Source organism: Melanaphis sacchari, unplaced genomic scaffold, assembly GCF_002803265.2.
Source record: "Melanaphis sacchari strain LSU unplaced genomic scaffold, SCAv2.0 Contig91_pilon_pilon, whole genome shotgun sequence".
Classification (NCBI taxonomy): Eukaryota; Metazoa; Arthropoda; class Insecta; order Hemiptera; family Aphididae; genus Melanaphis; species Melanaphis sacchari.
Genome location: NW_020271649.1, coordinates 1,521,095 through 1,533,711, shown reverse-complemented (window position 1 = coordinate 1,533,711; position 12,617 = coordinate 1,521,095). Strand labels below are relative to the sequence as shown.

General features: G+C 28.1%; 1 protein-coding gene across 1 annotated transcript in view; it reads left to right on the top strand.

Annotated features, from left to right (window-relative positions):
- The window catches only part of LOC112602870 (homeobox protein orthopedia), a 37,420-nt gene extending 28,198 nt beyond the window's left edge, over positions 1-9,222 (top strand). Inside the window, exons 3-6 of the mRNA XM_025351211.1 lie at positions 3,524-3,710; positions 4,443-4,583; positions 8,205-8,305; positions 8,594-9,222. Of these exons, the coding sequence (XP_025206996.1) occupies positions 3,524-3,710; positions 4,443-4,583; positions 8,205-8,275 (399 nt within the window). The 3' untranslated portion in view covers positions 8,276-8,305; positions 8,594-9,222. The remainder of the gene's footprint in view (positions 1-3,523; positions 3,711-4,442; positions 4,584-8,204; positions 8,306-8,593) is intronic.
- The last annotated feature ends 3,395 nt before the right edge of the window (positions 9,223-12,617 follow it).

Genomic DNA, 12,617 nt, shown 5'->3' with positions numbered 1-12,617 from the left:
GGAAATTTTAATTGATTGCCAATCATCACGCTAAACGCTTTACAGATGCATTTCAATAATTGCAGTAAAAACTTTTACCACTTTAACTGCAGTTGTCCGATTGTTTTAAAAGTAACGGGACTATAGTAATGATTACAAGTGAGAAATAATCGCTAGTGGAAAAATCAACACATATAATGAAAGTTGTAACACTTACGACGTTTTACGTGCTATGACTGACTCTAAATGTTATATCTATAGATGAATAGAAATGTAGACAATCGACTACAAGTTAACGGAGTAAACCACTGTAGCAGATATAAATAACATACCTACCTAAATAGCCGTAATATGGCCGATAAAATAACTGTGGCACAGATTGCAGAATACTGTGTTAAAAAAAAAAAAAAAAAAAACCATAAATAAACCGCTTAAAAATTGACACTGATTGAAATGTAAAAACATAAAAACGAATAAACAAACTGCTCGTCGTCTACACGGGGCATAAATAACCTACATATATACAAATACGTAAAGAATGATAATACCTGAGCACACTTTGACACGTGTATTATTTTCGTATATAAATATTACGGCTACTACACGCACTATACTATGCTTATACAATGTATATATATAAGTGTATGTGTGCGTGCGTGCGTGTATGTACGTGTTTTTACATTTCACAGCACCGGGACGTTGGAATTTGTGTGGTAGAGTTTTTGGGGAAAAAAAGACGAAAATTTACAGCCGGCAATAACTGACTTTTTGTTTTTTTGTTTATTACTATTAACGTAACATATACACACGCGTGACGATGAAACAGGGCGTACAAATATATGGCATCGCACGTACAAATAAAATAAAACGAGAGAAAGAAAAGTCAATAAAAAAAAGCTTTGAGATTCCATTTGTCACCCCCCCGGCGGCCACGAATAATATGTGTATACAGCTAGGGGTTTGCGCGCGCAAACGGATTTTACGAGCCGTGAAAAGACGGGTGTCGACAAGGCGGCGGCAGTGATTGAAGTCTGGCGGTCGGCGGTGGTGGCGGACTGCGGAGAGTTTATTGGTTTATGAATATTTCGTATTCCGATGTGTATTATTGTGTGCAGTGTACGGGAGTCCAACAAGTCGGCGAGCAAAGAACGAACAAGAGAGAGTAGACCAGAGCGGACTTTCGTTCCTTTTGCTTATATAATGTGCGCGCGTGTGTATGTGTGTGTGTATGTTTAAACGCGCGTGCGTGCGTTTTACGGCCTTCTCTGACACGAAACGAAACGGTATGATTTCACCATTAGCGGATTAATGGACACACACACCGTCGACGGGTACCGACCGATTTATTATACCTCCTCCTGCTCATCTAACCCCCACACGCATGTATACCGCACGAGCACACCCTATTTCAAACACACAACACACGACTGCAGTATTCGTAAATGCGTGTTTGTGTGCGTGCGCGTATCCTCCCTATACCCTCGGAGTCCATCGGGCTTATGCCACGGGGTTAGAGTAAATTGAACGCTAAATCGTATATTATATATACATGAACATTATAGCTGTAGCCGCTGAGCAAAAAGCGCGTGATTTGCCGTCTCCGCACAAAATACATCAAGCACGTGCATATTATATAGTGCGCCGTGCGCATGTACGCTATAGTGGCGGTGGTACAATCATACGCCAAAACGTAATTTTTTTGTCGTTTTTTTCACCCGTCATCTCCCAATCCAAAACAATGGCCTTTTTCTATGTAAAGCGCTTTATATATATATATATATATGTATGTGTGTATACATAATATTAAATTACACGCTTTCATATAAAATCAAACTACCAAATACCGCGAATTCTGCTGCAAAACAGTATATTCAAAAATACGCATAATAGGAGTATCTCCGGTGTACCTATACTAATGTTATGTATACTTAAAATGCTTTTTATATATTACAATATCATATTGAGTATCATGATATAGAGCGACCTATATACTCTATAGTCCATATTAAATTAAAATTCAACAATAAGACTGACAAATTACTTGTAACTCCTAACACGCTAAACTAGATGAAATAAAATAAAACGTTACATAATAACAGACAAATTCCTAGAAATTTTCAAGAAAACTTTATCAAAAATAATCTCATAATTAGTGTGAAAAAGTTTACAGTAAGACACATTATTATCAATGTACTAAAACTGATCTTCATAATAGTAATAATTTAAAAAAAAATATATTGTTTGGTAGGCAATGATGCAATTCCAATTGTACCTATTGTGTAATACAAATTTAAAAAGTAGCAATGAATGCGTTCGAATTTATCAAAAAGTATTTATAAATAATTTTTTCTTTTAAGTTATAAGTTTTAACTAACGTTATTAATTAAATAATAAATATACCCAGTCTGCATTTACGATACACCAAGGTACAATAATAAAATAAGATTATACAAAAGGGTTAAACAATTAAGGGAGCGTTAAGAAAAGGACTTGAAACGTACTAAAGTCCCTTGCCTCTAATATTCCATTGCACTTACTATTAGGTACACATTAGCTCGAGTTCTGCCACCTTTTGACCTCATTATTAACACCACCGTTAATGAATATAAATCTTGTGTAGGTAAATAGTAAATCTCTACTCGAAGTAATAGTAACATAATATAATACTATAATATGTACATTATAGTACATAGATAATGATTTTGTGCATTAAACTAGTTTAAGAGTTAGTGATACGTCATAAGGTTAGGTTAACCTAACCTAACCTAATGCTTAGTGAAATTAATCGAATAAATATACACTCATGAAATAACTCTATTTGCTTACTTTGTTGGTACTATTATTTATGCAGACATTACACAGTTCTTTCAAGACCAATACATTTTCAACAATATCATATTTGCATATTATATCAGTTACCACTTATTCTTATCGACAATGTACATTCATCGTTTGATTGTAACAATTTAAATATTAAGATATTTCATGTTGTACTCATAATACCTAATCGCAAGGAAGGGCGAAAAAATGAACTCTTCTGACATCAGAAGGCATGAATAAATTGGTTTTCATTCAGTAATCCCTAGGTCAACGGGATTACAGGATTATTAGATACAACCCCTCTACTTTTATTACTTTTCACGTACCGAACATACGGGATAGGGAGTTCACGTCATTTGATAAATTATAGTACAAAATTATAACTCCCGAAAGCCCAGATATTGTACATTTTATTACTTACAAAATAAATTAGTATACCGACAGTATAAGCACTTTATTGCATTTCTTTTGTTCCGACTATGTGTAGACATAAAACTTTTGCGTTTTTTTTTCTGCCCCGCGGCTTAGGTATATAAACCAACCGTTATCATTACATATATATACATATTAAACGCAAACATCCAACATAAAACATATAAGCAAGCACGCTTTAATCATTTAAAATATAATATATTAAACAATATATTTATTTAAATATGTAAATAATTTGAGATTTAAACCAAGATAAATCAATTTTTAGAATTAATATTTTTAATAAATATAGGTTTGGTTCCAAAACCGAAGAGCAAAATGGAAAAAACGCAAGAAATCAACAAACGTGTTCAGGAGCCCTGGTGCCCTATTACCGTCCCATGGACTACCACCTTTTGGGTCCATGTCCGACAGTATGTGTCCCACATCAATGTTCAGCTCTCCAGACACCAGATGGGGTGTGACGAGCATGGCCACGGGTATAGTATATATATTTACTACGCTTGTATGATGCATTTTATACATTACCATATTTGAATTTATTATATAGTTAATATTCCTACTTGTAAGATATATTATAAGTTATAACATATACTTAGTTACCTAATAGTTATAAAGGTACAGTATCTTGTACATGAGTTCAAATAGTTCCTCAGTAAAAGTCTCGACTTAATTTAACTAGACTAACTATATGATAAAAAAATGTTCATTGCAATTAAAAAAAAATAAATAAATAAATTCAAAACATTCTTAGACTAAAATGTGTATTAAACACAAAATATGCATATTTCGTTTATTATCGAATATACCGGATTCATATAATAAATAGTAATTTCACAAATGTACACTGAACACATGTTATCTTGAACTTAAGCCCAGCTAAATCATGTATCATAAGAGCAACTAGACGATAACTAGGTGCATCATCACCCGAATATGTATATAACTTCAGAAAATAATCTCAAACATTTCATATTTCAGGAAATTTAATTTTAATACAATTCAAAATATAAATTTATTACAAAATCTATTTTTTGGATTTAATTAGGAAGTTATACAGATTACAAAATACTGTACATGCATTATAATTAAATATACAAATAAATAATAATAATTAATATTATTATATTTTAATTCATATGATTAGAATTTTATATATTTTCCATGTCAACCTTAAAACAATTTAAAGTTAAAATACGAAACATTCTTAGGACTCAGTCAACTGGCTGGCGGTACAGTTACCATGAGCGGATACAACCATCAGAACTCGTCACTCAGCTCTGTGCCGATCACGACGATGGCAACCAACGCTCAGAACATGTATCAAGCGCATTATGGTCTCAACTCATTAGGCAAGTAAACACATGCAAATTAAATCGTTGTTTCGTATAAAAAGTAGTAGGTAATTAGATTTTTTTTTATAAATATTTTAAAGTTTTCAAGAGTAAAAGTGGTAAAAATAAAAACTACCATTGAACTTTTTGACATGTATGTATGAAAATGTATAACTTTAACCCACTCCTCTCAAATAAAAATAATATTTTTTAAGTATGCGCCTGATTATAACAATATGATATCCGAAATTCAAAATAACATATATGATATACCTAGGTACCTAATAATAGAACCTATAGTCTATATTACAGGGTTGGCCACAACGAGGCTCGCAAGCCGCATGCAGCTCTTAAATTAGTTTCGTGCGGCTCTTGAACTAAATTTAGACTAAAATTAATAAATATAAAATTTGTTTGAATCGTTAGAAACGTTAGATAGCATTTTTATTACCATCGATTTTGTTATCATTACAGTCGTTATTAGGTATAGATTGGCACGGCGGCGGTGCTCTTAGTATGTGTAGCCAAAAATGTGTCTTCATTTCATAAATATCGCTTTACAATGCGGCTCGCATCAAATTAGCTTTATAAATTTGCGGCTCCCAAAGTTAAGGTTAGTGGTCACCCCTGGTCTATAATCACAAAATATATTCTTTTCATTTATTTTATACATTCAATAACATAATTTAAATCAAAACTCTTCGTATGCTTATATTATATTAGGTGCATTAATTATAACTAAGAGAGATTTTTATTTCACTATTATGGTTGTCAGTTTTATAGTTTATACTATTTTTTTTTTTTTTTTTTAATTAATTGTCGTGTATATCTACTGCGATATTATTAAGTCTTATTTTTATATGTAATAATAAATAATTTGTGTCCAGTAATAAATCATAAAATTTTATGACACGCTTCTGTGTTTAAACTAGCTTAAATAGCAGTGTAGCAAGAACCACCTGAGGTGAAACAAGGCGACGCCCTGCCAAATAGGCTTAATAAAATACATTTAAGGGCCTTGCTAACCAAACTTTCTTGATTTAAGGACTTCAATCGCTTTTAATCTGTACCCAAAACTCAGCTATGGCCTATGCAAATAGTTGCATCATAATTACCTACTTATAATAGAAATTTAAAATATTAATTGTTTTTGTTATGGTTTATGTGTTACCTTAATGCTTAAATTTGAATTTTTCCTACACATTAATCAATGGCGTTTTAAAGTCTAACCTCCCCCTATCCAAAAAAAAAAAAAAAAATTAATTAATAAAAAAGCCAAACTTAGGGAGCCACAGCACTTTTACCGTGACGAAAAAAACTACTAGTTATTTTTTTTTATTCAAACCAGAGCTCGAAAAGTTTATTTTTAAGTAAACAACGTTATTGTTTTAAATAAATTTTTAAATAATAAAACGATAATATTATTGTCATAATAGACTTTTTTAGTATCACTATTTAATAACTTAATTTCTATGTTTAAGCGGTATTTCGCCTCCTGTAAGTCCTCATTAACAACTAACGATAAGACGTATTCGCAATCGTTTATTTTTATGACATGAAAATAATCTAAATAGATAGTTATAGCCTATAGATATAGCATTAATATTGTTATATCATAATTCATTCATAAAATAGAATTTTCGTTCTGGCCATCATATGTCACATCAAACGAATAATACATAAACAGCAGAATTACCTTTTAGTCACATTTTACAATTACCTTTTGTTTATATACCTACTATTTAGATAATTTTTAAAAAATAAAAAGGTTGTTTAATGTATAAACTGTTTATATTTAATTCATTTAAAGTTAAAAATTCACGTATCTATACGACAAAACACACCATACTAATTAAAAACAAAAATAATGTATAGGTAAAGCTATATATGTCGTCCGACCAAAATAAGATTAGATAGTAAATTTACGACAATTCGACAAATAATCCAAAAATGAAAGGCGTTAAATGAATAAATATCGTTTAAAATTCTCAATTCATAACATTCCTAAAAATCTAAGAATGTAATTATATGCATTATTATCAAAATATGCAACAAAAAAATTATTTTATCATTTAATCAAGAATACGACAAATCGTGGACATATCTAATAATCAATAAATTTAAATTAAAGATTAAAAACATACAACTCTATAGAATATTAGAAATCAAAACCCTATACATCAATAACATTTGGTGCTCTATTCTAATTGTTAAATATTGTTCGTACAATAAGGTAATATAAATATATTGTGATGATATTTACAGATAATGTTACGTTGTGCGAGTTATATGGGTAGTCAGTGACCAGGACACCACGCGCGTTGCATTAATGTCATTAAACGCAATTAATATGTAGGAAGGTAATAAAATGTGCATTTTCATTCACTGGATATACCTAAACTTTTATAGGTATATAATATGTTATGTAAACATATAATACTACATTATAACCACTACAGCCTACAGACCATCAGACCATATTTTACATTAATATACTGTTTTTCGTATATATTATACGCCTAATCTAACTTCTATACACGTTAAATCATCTATGTATCTTACATTGTGTAAAATATTTTAACATGAAAGTGTGAAAAATAAGTAAACATATCATTGATATAAGTATATAACACTACCTATACGTTATATTATATGCTTCTCGGCTCGGACACAAATAATTTTTAATATACACATTATGTTAATGTTATTTGTTTTTAGACTAAAATTATTTTATACCTAAAAATTATAACTGTGGTGTTTTTTACGTTAGATAAAAATAATTCTTTAAAGAATTACTTACACATATGAATGTAAATAATTTAAAAATTCAAGCTAAAATACAAAAATTTGGTTCGTTTACATACCTTTACTTAGTAGTCAGGATTGATGACATTTCTTTAAATATATTCAACGGCTGTCAATAATTTACCAGACAAAGCTTCATTCAGAATCTAAAATAAAATTGCCAAAATATAATATTTGAATGTTTTACACTTTTAATACATTAATGACGTACGATTCTGTTTTTAATTTATTTATATCTTTCAAAATACTATATTATGTGTATACATAATTTATTTATAATTTAATAAATATATAAATATTTATTTTATGTGACTGATAAGTTATTAATTATAATAATATTACAAAATAACGTTAAAAAAAAATAATGTATGTACATGTGAAACAAATACACAAATACTACCTAACAATTATATCAAAGATCTTTATTCAATTCCACAATATAAAATAGATATTAATAAATTATCTATTATTTATTTAGTATTGAATTATCGAACCATCGGGATAAATCATACGAGGATGAGGGTATATATTGTAAATAAAACAAAATTAAGTAATTCAACAAAATATATTTATTTAATATTTATTAAAAAAAAATTTCAACTCGTTGTAGTCGGTTGATAGATCGGTGTGGCGACGACATTGACAGTTGGCCCATGACTCGCGCATTATATTTTCCGATTACCCATATTAAATACGATCAATCGTTATCAATTTATCATCATCATCATAATAATAATAATAACAATAATAACAATCAACATATGAGTAATGATTGTTTTAGACTAAGTATAAAATATGAATTAATGGTAGAATCAATGTTTGTATTAATTATAGGCGATTCAAACAAATGGCGATTTTCCAAAGACCAATTCAAACCTTATCCAGCTGATTCTCAGTTATTTTGAGAATTAATGTAATGTGCTTCGTTGTGTCTCGTAAGTAAAATCGCATGAAAAATGAACAACTGTATTGTTTGTGTGTACTAGATAGTTTAAACAAAACCTATTATTAGGTTACTATCTGCATATAATCTTAGGAATATTTTCGTTACATATCTATTTCAGATTACGAGCAAGTACCAAGTGTACTTACTAAGTATTGGTTTCTATACTTGTTACGTTTCAAATTTGCATTTCATTAACATCAAAATATTATTATTTTTCCACTCAGCTTTCTCAAAACATATTTGTAAATCGTAATAGTGAAACTACTTTGTGTTTTAGATACCGTAATTTACACGCAAGACAACGGAATGGACAACTCTGTTCAAATGCACACGAGGCGGAGCCAATTAACTGAACAATTTTTTTCTTCCAAATTATTATAATTAATATTAATTAGTGTTTGGTGATGAGTTCTTAAAACTAAGAATATTTTTTAAACTATTCATTAAAAATAATTATTGTAAATCTATAGCGGCAATAACGTTTATTTTAACTATACACTTACTCGTGTATATAAGTCAAATGTATCCATCTATTACGGGAAATTTTAAATAAAAATGTTGATATACCAACTAATGTAAACAGTGCTCGGATTATATTAGCAATGATACTTCCAACGGTAACTGACAATGTGATACATTAATCACTAGTAAAAATGTTTACTATAATAATTATATATAACACCGTAGGCAATATATATGTGCCTACTTTATGATACAAAGCTAGGTTACATATCTACCTAATTAGTAATAATAAACAATTATAGGTGAAATTACACAAGGTATATCTACTATATTTTAATATTAATATATCAATGGCCGCAATTTACATCACTAACATACCAATATACTTTACAGCCTAGGCAATATATGTTAGGTTTGTCTAATATCTACACAATAAACATATGATTAGGATTTAATATTTTTTTTTATTGTTTTTTTTTTTTTTTGTTAATTTTAATATTATAAGTTAAAGAAAAAATATTTCTTCAACTTTTACTCTGATAAAATTCATAAAAAAAAACATTTTTTAAAATATTCCTTTAATCAAAGTATATTTAAACTGCTTCTGAGTCATTTCCAGGCACTAGTGCATCACACTAATTATTTTTAAATTACACTATAATGAACCATCTAGGCACCTAAAATAACTTATAATTTATGAAATTTAATTTCCCTAAAAATGATACTTGACTATAATAATTATGTTTAATCACGTAACTATTCATATATCGCTATAAATAAAATGTTAAATGTGTAGCTAATGCCTCATACAAAGACAATTTAGTAGCTACTAGTATAAAAATATCTATAAAAAAGTTAAACTACAGTACGCGAGTATAATCTTAAATTTTACTCCATTTTATTTATTTATTCAGCAAAATATATATATTTGAATTATAAAATAACTTTTTTTTCTGTGCAGTTATTAATTTTCAATATAATTTAATAAAAATAAAACAATTTAAAAATGAAATATTTTATGATTAAACATTTAGAAATGTTATGAAACAACAACTCTATGATAATCTATACGAAGCTTAAATCTAAACTTATTTAGATTACCAATCTATGTATTGTTATTATGTTTTACATATTATAAAGTATCATTTATTGGATATAATATTTTAGCAACTGGGCACTGGTTACTAGGTCTGTATAGATATCTAATGCTATTTAATCTATCAAATAACCCGGTGACGTATTTAGAGAATTTCCTGGGGATTAAAAACTGTTCCCTCCAAGACCAAAACAAAATAGATGCCAACATTGTGGTATACATTTTTATAAACCTATGTACAATCTTTAAGTCAAACAACTGATGAATGCAAATAATTTTATCTGATTAAAGACTTGCTTAAATTAAGTAAAATAGAATCCAATGATTAAATATTTTAAGAAAAATTTAGTTATCAAATATTATTAGGTTAACTCATATGGAAAAAAATCCTAAAATATGTTATTGGTGTGCCCATAAATATGGATAGTATTGAATGTTAAACACAAAAATAAATCAATAGACATTAATTTCAGTTCATTCGTTATCTGTGTGATTATATTTTATTTATAGTAATTTTAAAGTAGTGTGATATACTTATATCGCATTTGAATTTTGTACCTACCAGAAATGTATAAAATTGCGAACACATTTGAATTTATCTACAAAGTATACGTTTGTATAGCCGTATAAGTAACTGTTAGTGATATTATAGTCAATATTCTAAAATATAAAATCTGTATTTGTGTTGTAAATTTGTAATATTAGGTACTAGTTTTATAATATTTTATCTAAAGTACATAACTTAAAATTTTAAATGTGAAAAATTGATCGTTTTAATTAAATCTATTGGATTTTCAAAAAAACCACCTCTATATCTTAACAATCATTCCTCTTTCAATTCTTAAGGTACCTAATAAAAAATTTTTTTAGAAAAAAACTACCTTCTATATAATAAATGTGATTTTGTCTCATAAATACATAACATTTTAAAATAATAATAATACGTAATGTGCGTAGATCTTATCTATTTTTATAATTTAATACAATACACATTTTAGAGTTCCCTTCAACGAAATACCTGACAGGTGTTTTAGTTTAAAACATTTGATAAATTTAATGTATAATGTATACATACTTGTTTAAATTTTCTGACTTTTGTGAGGTGAACTTACAATTATCACTATTATACCATTTATATCTAAATACCTTAGTAAGGAAATATATTTTAGGTAGTAGGATTCATACCACGTAAGTCAGTATAAATATAGAATATAAATTTTAAAAATATTATACTTTACTATAATTTCAAACATATTATAAAAATAGCAACAAAGGGTGAATACAATTACATTGTGGATTCTTTTTATTTTGAAAATCTACATTGAAATATTCAAAATTATTATTTATAAAATACTAGCTTGCAGCATTATTGTGTACATTTTAATTTATAATCATTAATATAAAACGTTATTTAACTATTAATATTCAATTCTACCCATCACATTTATGTATGATCCGGATTTTAATGTGTCTATACAAAAAAAAAAAAAAAATGTTATCTATAAAAATAAATTTTCTAGAAGTAAATAATCATCTAGTCACAGCCCCCCTTTTACCAAATAAACCTTTAAAACTGTAAACCCAAATGTATTTCCAATATTTTTCTCATTTATACTAATTATTTATTAAAAAAAAAAGGTTTTATAGTTTTTTTAAGACTCTAACAAATACCTACCTTCAATATTATAAATATTTATAGTTAATCACTAGGTATTTACAGTTACAAATATTTAATTTAAATGTACATTAAAAACTTATATAGGTGAATACTTCATGTCTATCACGTCATTCATTTTTCATTCCTTATCCACCCTTGGTAGTCTTATAGGTAAATACATACACACGATTGCGTTATAATTTTGGGAAAACTCGAGTTGGGTCCTGAGATATTTGACCGCTTAAATTAAACATAAGTTGAATTCGCAGTGTTATTTGATCATAATCGAATATTTGTTGATTATAATTTATAACGTTTAGATGTAGGTACTCGGAAAAGATTCTTTGATTTATCAGTTGAGAATAATTAACCCAGTTGAGTTTTATGAAAGATGTGTATTTTAAATTTCTCCCCTAATAAAGGCTTGATAAATAAAATAAACTTAGATTTTTTTGAAAAAAAAATGATAACAATTATAATTGTTTTAATTATTTTATACATTATAGTAAAGTAACAAAACAATTTTAGGAGACTTCCTAGCCAACCTTCATAATATATCACATGGTGTTTCCTGATTAACGCTAATAGGCTGGACTAATCCAACTTAAGTTTACTCAAAATAAATATGCCGGGGACGCCGGGACTCAACTCATGTACTCAATAAAATACGCCGAAATTCAGTTCATGCCGTCTTTAAAATTTGGGATTCAACTCGAAGTTATCCAAAGTTAAAACTTGATTATAAATTCAGAAAGAACATAACTATTGATATTATTGCCTTTTGTTTACTGATTATCTACTACCTACCCGATAATTTAACCAAGCAAGATATTTAATTTGACACTTGGGCGTTAAACTATTCTCTCTGACACAACTATAACTGCACACGTGAAGTACAGGATCCTACCTACCTAATAGCTAATACATTCCAAATAAAATGGTTACAATTATAACAAGGCCTCTAATAATTAACTACATTATTATTTACATTCAAATATATATATATATATTTGTTTTCTTGTATGATCTTCAGGTATGCTATTATAAACATATTAATTATTATAAGTACAATTCGTTTTATTTAGT